This window comes from Protomyctophum parallelum, assembly GCF_964188405.1.
Source record: "Protomyctophum parallelum genome assembly, chromosome: 18".
In the NCBI taxonomy this organism is placed as follows: domain Eukaryota; kingdom Metazoa; phylum Chordata; class Actinopteri; order Myctophiformes; family Myctophidae; genus Protomyctophum; species Protomyctophum parallelum.
Window position 1 is genome coordinate 43,695,821 of NC_139716.1, and position 15,474 is coordinate 43,711,294.

The 15,474-nt window shown below is 47.1% G+C and overlaps 1 protein-coding gene across 1 annotated transcript in view; it reads right to left on the reverse strand.

The window, feature by feature from the left end:
• Window positions 1-4,049, reverse strand: part of LOC310876159 (E3 ubiquitin-protein ligase RNF182) — a gene marked incomplete at both ends in the record, with an annotated part of 12,416 nt that extends 8,367 nt beyond the window's left edge. Inside the window, one exon of the mRNA XM_083789604.1 lies at window positions 4,002-4,049. Coding sequence (XP_083645730.1) covers window positions 4,002-4,049 — 48 coding nt within the window. The remainder of the gene's footprint in view (window positions 1-4,001) is intronic.
• Between the last annotated feature and the right edge of the window lie 11,425 nt (window positions 4,050-15,474).

Below are 15,474 nucleotides of genomic sequence, written 5' to 3' on the forward strand. Positions count from 1 at the left end.
AGGCCACTCGGTGGCGCGCTATGAGCTTGTAGATCTGCTATTTTTCAATAGCTAAAGCATAACGTAATGCTAACACCAAAAATGGGTTCCCGCCCCCAAAATGGGTTAAGGCAACCAGCCGGTTCCACGTGCTGCACAAGGTGCCCCTTTTTTTTCACTTGAGCACCTGCCCCTCTAAATGTCTGTGCACGCACGCCACTGCTGGAAGACATTTACACACCATGCCAATTAGAACACCGGCTCCGCCCACAGCAATATATACACCAGCCAATGAGAACACTGCATGGCCGCTGCACCCACAACAATACACCGTCCTAAATGACGTTTTTGAGGGGCGCTAGAGCCCCCTCCTATATTCAGCTATTAGTGTAGATTTACAAACATTAAATTCCCATTGACAATGAATGGAGAATCTTACGTCATTTAGCAAATAGACGTAGTGTCTGTTTTACATCATGATGACCCCTCACTTCACACGGGTGTGATTTTAATTTAACTTCCTGATTCCCCATCGATGATGTCACTGGTGGACGTGTTTCTGAACTGCCCACATCCCTCCTATGAGACACAGACTGGTTCCTGAACTGCCCACAGCCAGTGTTGGGCAAGTTACTTTGAAAGCGTAGCTTGTAAAGCTACAAGTAGCTCACCATGGCAGTAGCTTGATCAAGCTACATAGCTACCCCTGGAGAGATGTAGCTTGTAAAGCTACAGCTACATGGAAAAAGTAGCTCAAAGTAGCTCAGCTACTTTTTATTTTTCAGCGTTAAATTGAGAATGTACATGCGGGAGACCCCTCCTCCCCTCTGGGAGACCCCTCCCCTCTGGGAGACCCCTCCTCCCCTCTGGGAGACCCCTCCCACCCTGCTCCCCTCGGGGAGACCCCTCCTCCCCCTGCTCCCCTCTGGGATTCCCCTCCCACCCTGCTCCCCTCTGGGAGACCCCTCCTCCCCCTGCTCCCCTCTGGGAGACCCCCCCACCCTGCTCCCCTCTGGGAGACCCCTCCTCATCCTGCTCCCCTCTGGGAGACCCCCCCACCCTGCTCCCCTCTGGGATTCCCCTCCCACCCTGCTCCCCTCTGGGAGACCCCTCCTCCCCCTGCTCCCCTCTGGGAGACCCCCCCACCCTGCTCCCCTCTGGGAGACCCCTCCTCATCCTGCTCCCCTCTGGGAGACCCCCCCACCCTGCTCCCCTCTGGGATTCCCCTCCCACCCTGCTCCCCTCTGGGAGACCCCTCCTCCCCCTGCTCCCCTCTGGGAGACCCCCCCACCCTGCTCCCCTCTGGGAGACCCCTCCTCACCCTGCTCCCCTCTGGGAGACCCCCCCACCCTGCTCCCCTCTGGGAGACCCCTCCTCACCCTGCTCCCCTCTGGGAGACCCCCCCACCCTGCTCCCCTCTGGGAGACCCCTCCTCACCCTGCTCCCCTCTGGGAGACCCCCCCACCCTGCTCCCCTCTGGGAGACCCCTCCTCATCCTGCTCCCCTCTGGGAGACCCCCCCACCCTGCTCCCCTCTGGGAGACCCCTCCCACCCTGCTCCCCTCTGGGAGACCCACCCACCCTGCTCCCCTCTGGGAGACCCCTCCTCCCCCTGCTCCCCTCTGGGAGACCCCCCCACCCTGCTCCCCTCTGGGAGACCCACCCACCCTGCTCCCCTCTGGGAGACCCCTCCTCCCCCTGCTCCCCTCTGGGAGACCCCTCCTCCCCTCTAGGAGACCCCTGCTCCCCCCTGGGAGACCCCTCCCACCCTGTGATACCAGGGCCAATCAGAGGCCAATTAGAGGCAGCTGTCAAGTGCTGATATGCCCTCAAAGCAATGAGAAAAAGGAACAGTCCTTGATTTTTCAAAGGGGGTTCTAGTACAAGAATTAACACAGCAACCAATGGTCAAAATTAATATATTTCTTTCATGTTATTGCCCAAAATTGTAGCTTGTAACTTGAGTAGCTAAGCTACAAAAAATGACCCAAAAGGTAGCTGAGCTACTTGACGAGGTACACAAATATGAATGTAGCTAAAATACCACAAGCTACAGCAAAATGTAGCTCAGCTACGTAGCTCAGCTACATGTAGCTTAATACTCCCCAACACTGCCCACAGCCCTCCTATGAGACACAGACTGGTTTCTGAACTGCCCACAGCCCTCCTATGAGACACAGACTGGTTTCTGAACTGCCCACAGCCCTCCTATGAGACACAGACTGGTTTCTGAACCGCCCACAGCCCTCCTATGAGACACAGACTGGTTTCTGAACTGCCCACAGCCCTCCTATGAGACACAGACTGGTTTCTGAACCGCCCACAGCCCTCCTATGAGACACAGACTGGTTTCTGAACCGCCCACAGCCCTCCTATGAGACACAGACTGGTTTCTGAACCGCCCACAGCCCTCCTATGAGACACAGACTGGTTTCTGAACCGCCCACAGCCCTCCTATGAGACACAGACTGGTTTCTGAACCGCCCACAGCCCTCCTATGAGACACAGACTGGTTTCTGAACCGCCCACAGCCCTCCTATGAGACACAGACTGGTTTCTGAACCGCCCACAGCCCTCCTATGAGACACAGACTGGTTTCTGAACTGCCCACAGCCCTCCTATGAGACACAGACTGGTTTCTGAACTGCCCACAGCCCTCCTATGAGACACAGACTGGTTTCTGAACCGCCCACAGCCCTCCTATGAGACACAGACTGGTTTCTGAACCGCCCACAGCCCTCCTATGAGACACAGACTGGTTTCTGAACTGCCCACAGCCCTCCTATGAGACACAGGCTGGTTTCTGAACTGCCCACAGCCCTCCTATGAGACACAGACTGGTTTCTGAACTGCCCACAGCCCTCCTATGAGACACAGACTGGTTTTTGAACCGCCCACAGCCCTCCTATGAGACACAGACTGGTTTCTGAACTGCCCACAGCCCTCCTATGAGACACAGACTGGTTTCTGAACCGCCCACAGCCCTCCTATGAGACACAGACTGGTTTCTGAACTGCCCACAGCCCTCCTATGAGACACAGACTGGTTTCTGAACTGCCCACGGCCCTCCTATGAGACAAAGACTGGTTTCTGAACTGCCCACAGCTCTCCTATGAGACACAGACTGGTTTCTGAACTGCCCACGGCCCTCCTATGAGACACAGACTGGTTTCTGAACCGCCCACAGCCCTCCTATGAGACACAGACTGGTTTCTGAACTGCCCACAGCCCTCCTATGAGACACAGACTGGTTTCTGAACTGCCCACAGCCCTCCTATTAGACACAGACTGGTTTCTGAACTGCCCACAGCCCTCCTATTAGACACAGACTGGTTTCTGAACTGCCCACAGCCCTCCTATGAGACACAGACTGGTTTCTGAACTGCCCACAGCCCTCCTATGAGACACAGACTGGTTTCTGAACCGCCCACAGCCCTCCTATGAGACACAGACTGGTTTCTGAACCGCCCACAGCCCTCCTATGAGACACAGACTGGTTTCTGAACTGCCCACGGCCCTCCTATGAGACACAGACTGGTTTCTGAACTGCCCACAGCCCTCCTATGAGACACAGACTGGTTTCTGAACTGCCCACAGCTCTCCTATGAGACACAGACTGGTTTCTGAACTGCCCACGGCCCTCCTATGAGACACAGACTGGTTTCTGAACCGCCCACAGCCCTCCTATGAGACACAGACTGGTTTCTGAACTGCCCACAGCCGTCCTATGAGACACAGACTGGTTTCTGAACCGCCCACAGCCCTCCTATGAGACACAGACTGGTTTCTGAACTGCCCACAGCCGTCCTATGAGACACAGACTGGTTTCTGAACTGCCCACAGCCCTCCTATGAGACACAGACTGGTTTCTGAACTGCCCACAGCCGTCCTATGAGACACAGACTGGTTTCTGAACCGCCCACAGCCCATAAATGTGGCATTTTATCATGAACGTTAGTGAGGACCAGTTATTATGAAGTTTCGGTCGAAAAGTGGTGAAGTGTTCCTTTAATCTCTCTGTACCTTTCCCTCCATGTCCTGGCCTGGCTCCGCCTCTTTCAGAAGGGTCATCCTGATTGGCTGGGCTCTATACTTCAACCTATAGGATAAAGGGAAGGGGACATGTGCTGTTAAAGGAGCGATCCGTACCTTTTCTCAACTTTTTGGCCGGCCTCATGAAATGGCTAATGTTTCCTGTACGAGGCGAAAAAGAAACACAACATTAAAGCTGCTCTAAGCAATACTATGTCAACATTTTAATTACCTTTTTTTTTTTTTTTTCAGACAGCCAGCAATGGGTAAAACACTCCCAAAAATGTAGTGCGAGTAGATTAGAGTGTGACTAGAGTGCGTAGAGTAGAGTAGAGTAGAGTAGAGTAGAGTAGAGTAGAGTAGAGTAGAGTATTATTATTACCAGATGGTTGGTCATTATTTTGTATCGTGATTTGTGAATATGGGTGTCATACCTCAGGCTAGCCGTTGGTGGCGCTGCCTCTTCTAGAAGCGTCTCGTCTCCACAAAGGAAATGGGATGGGTGGAGCTTAAACCCGGTGTGGAGGAGGGGGGTGGAGCTAACTTCAACCAGGAAGTGAGGCCTGCGAATTGAAAGTATTCCAGAACACCACCGCTGTCCGTCCGTCCGTCCGTCCGTCCGTCCGTCCCGAATATCGAATATTGATTCAAACGACTCTTAAGTAAAACGCTCTGTGACTACAGTGTCAAAAGAAAAAGAAAAAAAACGATACAATATCTCCCTGATTATGAACACGTACGGACGGTTTTCACAGACAAAGCTCTTACAGTATTATTGTTATCGATAATATTATGGCACATACAGAGTAATATTGATAATAACAATATTAATGCTACACAGCACTGCGGTTTGTTCACATTGACTTATTAAGGATGTTTGATATGTTTCTGAAGCCCTGATTAAAAAAATAAACACTTATAAATAAAGTTACATTTGGCAGTCCTCTCTCTCTGTCTCTCTCTCTCTCTCTGCGTTCAGCACGACTTACGACGACACATTCTACAGTTCGCAGTATATACGAACGACACGTACAGAGGACGATATAGCACGGCCGCAACAACAATGCAGTTCACAGTCTCTCCACCAGAGGGTCACCGACGAGTCGACGTGTCACGTTTTAGTTCATGTTCTGCCGGCCAGCAGTGGCTCTCTAGAGACTAGAGCCTCTGCCTGAAGACCAAACGACTGACCCACGTCTCCGTTACGATGTTTGCGTTTCCACCCACAGGCGTTACATTGAAGCCGTGACCCGCGTCGGGTGAGTTTTAGCAGTAGCAGTTGAGCCTCTGCCTGATGACCGAAATACTGATCTCCGCCGTGCCAAGGGGGGGAATCCCCCCTTTAGGCTAGTGGCTATAAAGATGTTTGGGGTTTCCACACACAGGACACCCAGGTTCAAATCCCAGGTGATGCCGTGAGCCGCATCGGGTGAGTGTACATGCAGCAGTTGTGACTCTAATAGAGCCTCTGCCTGAAGACAACAAAAAAAAGCCTGATATCTGACTGTCCCCGGCCCTTTAGCCTAGCGGGTACGATGGTTGTCGTCTTTAGACTAGGAGCCCTGCCGCTGGTTGGAATCACAGGCGCTGCTACACCGCGCGTGATAAATCCCAGTGCGTGACGGCGGTCAGACTTCAGTAACGCTATAACCGCTAACGAACCACCGCTAGCTAACTGTTGACGTCCCACGAAAAGCAGTTTTACGGCATAAATGAATGCTTCCTGTTCAGGAAGATTATTAATATAATTCTTCTTTTCTTTTTTTTTTTTTTAGTCTTGTTTCGTTTCCATCCCTGCTCTCCCATTGGCTTCCAGCTGTGATGTCATCATCATCATCATCATCGCTCCATCCACTGTGATGTCATCATGTCTCCGTTGTGCCATCCTGCCCCATCTGCCTCGACCGTCCATCCTTCTACCTACTACATGTCTCTCTCTCTCTCTCTCTCTCTCTCTCTCTCTCTCTCTCTCCGGGTGATGTAATGACAGAAGGTCGTTAGGTCAGATCATCTGGAGGAACAACAGCGCCTCCAGCAGGTTGGGTTGGTTGAGCTTCCAGGCGGATCCTCTCAGGTCACCATATAGAGCTGCAGACCCAAAGCTCCACGCGTCATCACGTGTTCTTCTAGTCTACAGCTCCTCTGGTCCTCAGTGGAGGAGACCTCCAGAACAGATGTTTGTGGGGGACGTTCTCCTGTGGTCCTCAGTGGAGACGACCTCCAGAACAGATGTTTGTGGTGGTGGTGGACGTTCTCCTGTGGTCCTCAGTGGAGGAGACCTCCAGAACAGATGTTTGAGGGGGACGTTCTCCAGGGTTCTACAGCTCCTGTGGTCCTCGGTGGAGGAGACCTCCAGAACAGATGTTTGTGGTGGTGGTGGACGTTCTCCTGTGGTCCTCAGTGGAGGAGACCTCCAGAACAGATGTTTGTGGTGGTGGTGGACGTTCTCCTGTGGTCCTCAGTGGAGACGACCTCCAGAACAGATGTTTGTGGGGGACGTTCTCCTTTGGTCCTCAGTGGAGGAGACCTCCAGAACAGATGTTTGTGGTGGTGGGGGGCCTTCTCAAGGGTTTTACAGCTCCTGTGGTCCTCAGTGGAGACGACCTCCAGAACAGATGTTTGAGGGGGACGTTCTCCTGTGGTCCTCAGTGGAGAAGACCTCCAGAACAGATGTTTGTGGGGGACGTTCTCCTGTGGTCCTCAGTGGAGACGACCTCCAGAACAGATGTTTGTGGGGGACGTTCTCCTGTGGTCCTCAGTGGAGACGACCTCCAGAACAGATGTTTGAGGGGGACGTTCTCCTGTGGTCCTCAGTGGAGGAGACCTCCAGAACAGATGTTTGAGGGGGACGTTCTCCTGTGGTCCTCAGTGGAGGAGACCTCCAGAACAGATGTTTGAGGGGGACGTTCTCCTGTGGTCCTCAGTGGAGACGACCTCCAGAACAGATGTTTGAGGGGGACGTTCTCCTGTGGTCCTCAGTGGAGGAGACCTCCAGAACAGATGTTTGAGGGGGACGTTCTCCTGTGGTCCTCAGTGGAGGAGACCTCCAGAACAGATGTTTGTGGGGGACGTTCTCCTGTGGTCCTCAGTGGAGACGACCTCCAGAACAGATGTTTGTGGGGGACGTTCTCCTGTGGTCCTCAGTGGAGACGACCTCCAGAACACATGTTTGTGGGGGACGTTCTCCTGTGGTCCTCAGTGGAGGAGACCTCCAGAACAGATGTTTGAGGGGGACGTTCTCCTGTGGTCCTCAGTGGAGGAGACCTCCAGAACAGATGTTTGTGGGGGACGTTCTCCTGTGGTCCTCAGTGGAGACGACCTCCAGAACAGATGTTTGTGGGGGACGTTCTCCTGTGGTCCTCAGTGGAGACGACCTCCAGAACACATGTTTGTGGGGGACGTTCTCCTGTGGTCCTCAGTGGAGACGACCTCCAGAACACATGTTTGTGGGGGACGTTCTCCTGTGGTCCTCAGTGGAGACGACCTCCAGAACAGATGTTTGAGGGGGACGTTCTCCAGGGTTCTACAGCTCCTGTGGTCCTCAGTGGAGACGACCTCCAGAACAGATGTTTGTGGGGGACGTTCTCCTGTGGTCCTCAGTGGAGGAGACCTCCAGAACACATGTTTGTGGTGGTGGGGGACGTTCTCCAGGGTTTTACAGCTCCTGTGGTCCTCAGTGGAGACGACCTCCAGAACAGATGTTTGTGGGGGACGGTCTCCTGTGGTCCTCAGTGGAGAAGACCTCCAGAACACATGTTTGTGGTGGTGGGGGGCCTTCTCAAGGTTCCTGTGTCAACACACAACACAGGTCAAAGGTCAAACCCAGTGTTAATTTGGTGTATAGAAGAATGTCAGTCGACTACAGACAAAAACGGAATAAAAACAAAGCTACGGTGACTATATAACAAAGACTATAATATAATATAAAATAATAATAATAATGATAAAACAAATAGCAGTGAAGTATCACACAAATAATTGTGTCTCATATATAAGGGTCGGCGGTGGTTCAGCGGTAGAGTGGCCGGATGGTAACCGTATAAGGTTGCCAGTTCGAACCCTGTGGGCTCCCCCGGAGTCAGTGTGGAAGTGTCCTTGAGCAAGACTCTGAACCCCTGATTGCTCCTGATGTGTATAGGTTGGTGCCTTGCATGGTTTCCCCCGCCATGTGTGTGTGAATGTGTGTGTGAATGGGTGAATGTAATGCACAATCTATGTAAAGGTGTATGAATGTGTGTGTGAATGGGTGAATGTAATGCACAATCTATGTAAAGGTGTATGAATGTGTGTGTGAATGGGTGAATGTAATGCACAATCTATGTAAAGGTGTATGAATGTGTGTGTGAATGGGTGAATGTAATGCACAATCTATGTAAAGGTGTATGAATGTGTGTGTGAATGGGTGAATGTAATGCACAATCTATGTAAAGGTGTATGAATGTGTGTGTGAATGGGTGAATGTAATGCACAATATATGTAAAGGTGTATGAATGTGTGTGTGAATGGGTGAATGTAATGCACAATCTATGTAAAGGTGTATGAATGTGTGTGTGAATGGGTGAATGTAATGCACAATCTATGTAAAGGTGTATGAATGTGTGTGTGAATGGGTGAATGTAATGCACAATCTATGTAAAGGTGTATGAATGTGTGTGTGAATGGGTGAATGTAATGCACAATCTATGTAAAGCGCCTTGGATAAAGGTAAGCAAAGCAAAGCAAAGTTCTTTGTTTACCCAGGGAAGGGGACTAAGAGCTCAAGAACTTGTTTACAGCCAGGCCCTGCTCATAGAACATTTCATGGTAGGGGTCCAATGCCTTGCTCAAGGGCACTTCAGCGGTGGTAATTTTAACGTGCCGGTTCGGGGATACGAACTATAGCGACCTTCACGGTATCAAGACCGCTCCGCAAACCGCTCGGCCACCGCTGACCCGGTGCTATAGAAATGCACCATTTACCATTTATTTTAAAGCCATTTTGGTGAATTATTTCCGAGCCGTTTTGAAGGAGGCTAGGGACTTCTTTATGACTGTTGGCAGGGCGTTCCACATTGATGGCAAGCCAATGGGAACTGGTGTTGTGGTCGTTGACTCGTTAGACAGACAGGTGTGTGCAGGGTCTCTATCAGGTGCAGTGTTGTTTTCGTCGACTAAAATTAAGACGAAAAATGTTCGTCGACTACCTTTTTCCACTGACGAAAACTAAATGAAAACTAAATGAAAACTATCTATGATGACTAAAACTAAGACTAAATATACTGACAATTTCGTCAACAAATAAAAACTAGACTAAAATGTTATAGGAAGGGACTAGTGGACAAGAGATCCAGTATAAGTCATTTTACACTTGGTTGCATGCTGAAAATAGCAGATGTACAAGCTCACAACGCGTCGCAGCGCGACGCGTTGTGAGCTTGTAGATCGGCTATTTTCAGTGGCTATTTTCAGTGTAAAAACAATTTTCAGTGTAAAAACAGTCATTATGACGGTATCAAGGCCCGCCAAAATACATTTTAGTCGACTAAATCACCTGTAGATTTAGTCGACTAAAATCTTATGACATTTAGTCGACTAAAACTAGACTAACAATAAAACATTCCGGGTGACTAAAATGTGACTAAAACTAAATAAACTATTCAAAAGACAAAGACTAAAACTAAAATAGAAATGTGATGCCAAAAACAACACTGATCAGGTGTAGTGTCCCTTGTCAGTTCAATACGGCAGAGGTTCCCAAAGTGGGGCCCGGCGGGGACCCCCGGGGGTCCTTGAGGGAGTCCCAGGGGGTCCCCAGCTATATGATGGATATAGTTAGGAACCAAATGGACCCTTAGGGGTCATGTACAGTAACTCAGAGTGTACAAATGGATTTGGTTCTCAGAGTTAAACAAACAGTGATTTTACAATATAAATTGGGGGTCCTAGAGATATAAATGATATTAAAGGTATATTCAGTGATTTCACTCAAAAAACCTTAGGTTTCGTTTTTGGCTGTGGGACCCAGCCTTTCGTCCAATCAGGATAGAGAGTCAAAAACGAAACCTAAGGTTTTTTGACCCCCAGGGGTTAACTGGGGACAGGGAGGAACTCCTTATATGGCCAGCACACTCTATAGTAGGGAGGATTATCACAACAAAACAAAAAAATAAGTGATATTTGAATTAAGTGAAATCACTGAATATACCTTTAAAGGACAACTTTAGTTTTTTTCAACCAAGGTTCATGTTTTAGGTTGTTATCAGAGAAAGTAAAAGATGAGTGTTCTTTTTTTTTTCATTTGCTGCTTTCTTTCGTTTTAGGGATTTGAGCTCTTTTTGACAGGGGGGCGGGGGCATTCGAGCATGGGGCTAAATATGTATTTAAAAAAAATAATCTTATGGTGATTTATCTTTGTATTATTTAGGCCTACTATAGTCCTAATAAACCCCAGGAAATTACATCTGGCCACAGAAGATCACAGGATCTACTGAATGTGAAGGTAGCCTACTGGGGGAAGGCTTATACTGTGTGTGTATAGGCTCAATATGTCAGTTTGTCACATTCAGTAGATCCTGTGATCTTTTGTGGCCAGATGTAATTTCCTGGCGTTTATTAGGACTATAGTAAACCATTAAAAAAAAAAATCACCATAACATTGTGTTAAAAAATACATATTTAGCCCCATGCTCGAATGCCCCCTCCCCCCTGTCAAAAACTGCTATAATCCCAAAAACAAAAGAAAGCAGCAAATGAAAGAAAATTAACACTCACCTTTTAGTTTCTCTAATAACCTAAAACATGAAACGTAGTTGAAAAAAACTAAAGTTGTCCTTTAAGTGAGGGTCCGTAGTATAGACTAATGCATGTCAAACTGGGGGGTCCTTGAAATTAAACGTCTTAAACGGACAATATTAGTAAGAGCTGTAAAGATACATATATACATATATATATATATATGTGACAATGTGACATTCGTGTTAAATACACCATGTGTGACCTGTTGAAACGCACACACACACACACACACACACACACACACACACACACACACACACACACACGCTTCAGTATATGTATCATGTTATGTAAATAATTCTGTCCAATATCTATGCTAATTATGCAGCAGCACTCGTTCGTTGCACGCGCGTGCGCGTGCGTGTGTGTGTGTGTGTGTGTGTGTGTGTGTGTGTGCGTGCACAGCAGAAACACTGCAGTATTGGCGACAGCAGCAACAGTGCGCTCACCTGCTTGCAGATCCGTTGTTGTTGTTTTTGAAAATAACAACAATACAAACAATAATAATAATAATAATAATGGCGTTCCATTAACATGAACGTCCTCGCTGTGATGCTGTCCTCTTCTCAGCGGAGGAGGAGGAGGAGGAGGAGGAGGAGCAGAGAGACAGGCAGAGAGACAGACAGACGGCTGGACCGCTGACATTGACTCCATCACATCTTCCTGTCTGTCTGTTCACCTTGTCTGTCTGTCTGTTCACCTTGTCTGTCTGCCTGCCTGCCTGTCTGTCTGTCTGTCTGTTCACCTTGTCTGTCTGTCTGCCTGTCCGTGTTGGTCGGTTCAGAGCGTGTGCGTGTGTGTGTGTGTGTGTGTGTGTGTGTGTGTGTGTGTGTGTTGTTTATGTCTGTGTGTGTGTGTGTGTGTGTGTGTGTGTGTGTGTGTGTGTGTGTGTGTGTGTGTGTGTGTGTGTGTGTGTGTGTGTGTGTGTGTGTTGTTTATGTCTGTGTGTGTGTGTGTGTGTGTGTGTGTGTGTGTGTGTGTGTGTGTGTGTGTGTGTGTGTGTGTGTGTGTGTGTGTGTGTGTGTGTGAGAGAGAGTGTGTGTGAGTCACCGCTCTGTTCGCGCTTCCATCTGTCCTCCAACCCCCCCCCCCCCTCCTCACTGCAGAGAAAAGACACACACGCGCGCACATGCACACGCACACACATTCAGCCTCACAATCACATCTCTCTCTCCCACGGTTTCCATGACAACGATGTGCCATTTAGGAGGGGGAGGAGTGTGGGAGGAGCCTGGCTGTTGGCACACACACACACACACACACACACACACACACACACACACACACACACACACACACACACACACACACACAGGTTATATATATATATATATATATATATATATATATATATATATATATATATATTGCATTAAATAAAGCTGTCAAAATAAGTGAGATAATAACGTGCTCTAATTTATTTATGGCATTAATGCATGAACAATTAACACATGCACACACACACACACACACACGCACACGCACACAGCTCAAATCACACTCCCGTTACAATGGGACCACCATCTGTTTGTAAACAAAAGCTTTAATTTCAATCGCTATAGAGATGTTGATCAAAAGAGTTGCAGGGCGTCGGTGAATACTGAGATAGATACAGTAGTATTTATACAATACTATTCAGAGACAACAATGGGAAGTTGAAAGCCCCTCAGCAGACAGTATTGAATTACAATCAGATTCACTACATCACTAAGATACCCATGTATACCTATCTAAATACTTCACTAAGATACCCATGTACCTGTCTAAATACTTCACTAAGATACCCATGTACAGTACCTGTCTAAATACTTCACTAAGATACCCATGTATACCTATCTAAATACTTCACTAAGATACCCATGTACCTGTCTAAATACTTCACTAAGATACCCATGTACAGTACCTGTCTAAATACTTCACTAAGATACCCATGTACCTGTCTAGATACTTCACTAAGACACCCATGTACCTGTCTAAATACGTCACTAAGATACCCATGTACCTGTCTAAATACTTCACTAAGATACCACCTGTCTAAATATTTCACAAAGATACCCATGTACCTGTCTAAATACTTCACCAAGATACCCATGTACCTGTCTAAATACTTCACTAAGATACCCATGTACCTGTCTAAATACTTCACTAAGATACCCATTTACCTGTCTAAATACTTCACCAAGATACCCATGTACCTGTCTAAATACTTCACCAAGATACCCATGTACCTGTCTAAATACTTCACTAAGATACCCATGTACCTGTCTAAATACTTCACTAAGACACCCATGTACCTGTCTAGATACTTCACTAAGACACCCATGTACCTGTCTAGATACTTCACTAAGATACCCATGTACCTGTCTAAATACTTCACTAAGATACCCATTTACCTGTCTAAATACTTCACCAAGATACCCATGTACCTGTCTAAATACTTCACCAAGATACCCATGTACCTGTCTAAATACTTCACTAAGATACCCATGTACCTGTCTAAATACTTCACTAAGATACCCATGTATACCTATCTAAATACTTCACTAAGATACCCATGTACCTGTCTAAATACTTCACCAAGATACCCATGTACCTGTCTAAATACTTCACTAAGATACCCATGTACCTGTCTAAATACGTCACTAAGATACCCATGTACCTGTCTAAATACGTCACTAAGATACCCATGTACCTGTCTAAATACTTCACTAAGATACCACCTGTCTAAATACTTCACTAAGATACCCATGTACCTGTCTAAATACTTCACTAATGTCAACAAAGTCCACACCCACAACACCAGAGGGAGTTCAACTAACCATGTGCAACCCAGATTCAGCACAAATAAGGGCCTAAAATTAATTTAGCTCCTAACTCCTATGCCACCAAAATGTGGCACGCAATATAGCCTACCAACAGCCGTTAAGAAATGTGAATCCCTAAACTCCTTCAAAACCGCTCTCACTGCAATTCGAAACTATGAGCCCCTGTAAAAGAAAGTAGAAGCCCCTCACACTATTTTCTTTATATCTGTATGTCTTTAAATGTTTTGATGAATTGAAAATGGAAGACCATGGTGTAAACAAGTCAGTGCTTTTTCTGGTTTCATCCTCGTAGCAGATTTTGTATTGACCTGTACCTTCCTTGAACTGTACTTATGATGATAATAATAATAATTGTCCAATAATAATTAAATTCTAATAGCAGAGAATATTTATTATAATAATAGTATTAATAATATAAGTATACCTAATCTCTACTTAATGATTAGTGCAACATAACTTTTAGATCGTGGCGGGTCTCTCTAAACACAGGTGTCGATCGGGTGTAGGATCGTTTTTTTGTTTATTTTTCGAGTTTGATTTATGTATTGTGAATCTGATAATGGGATAGACATTTATAAGCTTTTATAGCTTCAGCCTTTTCCCTTTGATCACCTTTGTGTGACGGTCTCCTTGTATTGTTGTATACACCATGCAGGGCTGGACTGGGACAAAGATTCGGCCCGGCCATTTCCGCCCGGTGAATTTGGCCCAGACCGACCGGCCCACCACAACCAGCGAGCAAATAGCAGAAACTCAACCGCCCGCTCCGTCGAGGCACACACAAACAAACAAGCTCCTAATAATACCATCACTTTCACAGAACAACATAAATGATACAAACCAACAGACAAATAACTACACAGCCCTTTGTAGAGGGTTTATGTGTCACTCACTGATACAGGTACAGGGAAATTATCATGATGGCAGAATGGCAGCACGCCCGGACCTTTCCTGGTGGCCTGCTGCCTTTTGGCCTGCCTGTCCAAAATCATGGCGGCCCCCTGTCTGTATATTGTTGTGCACACTGTCAGACAGTTGCCAAAATGTTGCTCTTTAATAGGTCGACGTTTCGGTCCATTATTAGACAGGACAGACAATCATTGTCTGTCCTGTTGAAGGTCTAATGGACCGTCGACAGTGTGCGAGACCTTTTCTTTGTGTTTCAAAGATACCCTTTTTAATCTATGCTCTATTGCCCTACACACCTGTCACTATAGCCTTCTGAGGTGTGCATCTGCCTTTTGCTAAAAATGTATAATAATTTGTACTTTGTACAATCATGGAAGATGATGAATAAACGAAGTCATTCCTTTGACTAACTCATTTGTAGCCTATACTGTATACCCATTCTGCCAATATGTTTCAATCAATTCAATCAATCAGATATAAGAACAGAAATGAAGGAAGTGAACATGCATCTCGTGTCGTTGTGCACAGCACAGATGCCAAAATATACATTTTGTTTGTTTATTGTTTATTTTTTCCCACGCTTTGGTTTTGATGTTCCACTTTAGGCTACTTATGTCAGCTGTGTGTCTGGGCAGTGGCATTCAGGGAGAGAACAATGGGGGTGAGCTCTCTAGGCTCAATATTTTCTGTTGATCCGTTTATCTCTGACCTGAGATCAGATTCATACGAGGTTTCCACTGGACACACACTGGTCTGATTATAACCCATTCTGACCCGAGATCAGATTCTAAAAAAATGTCAGTCGTTCTTTCGATTTTTCCAAAATAGCAGACCTACAAGCTCATAGCACGCCACTCGGTGGCGCGATATGAGCTTGTAGATCTGCTATTTTTCAATAGCTAAAGCATAACATGATGCTAACATCAAAATGGGTTCCCGTTCAGAATGGGTTAAAT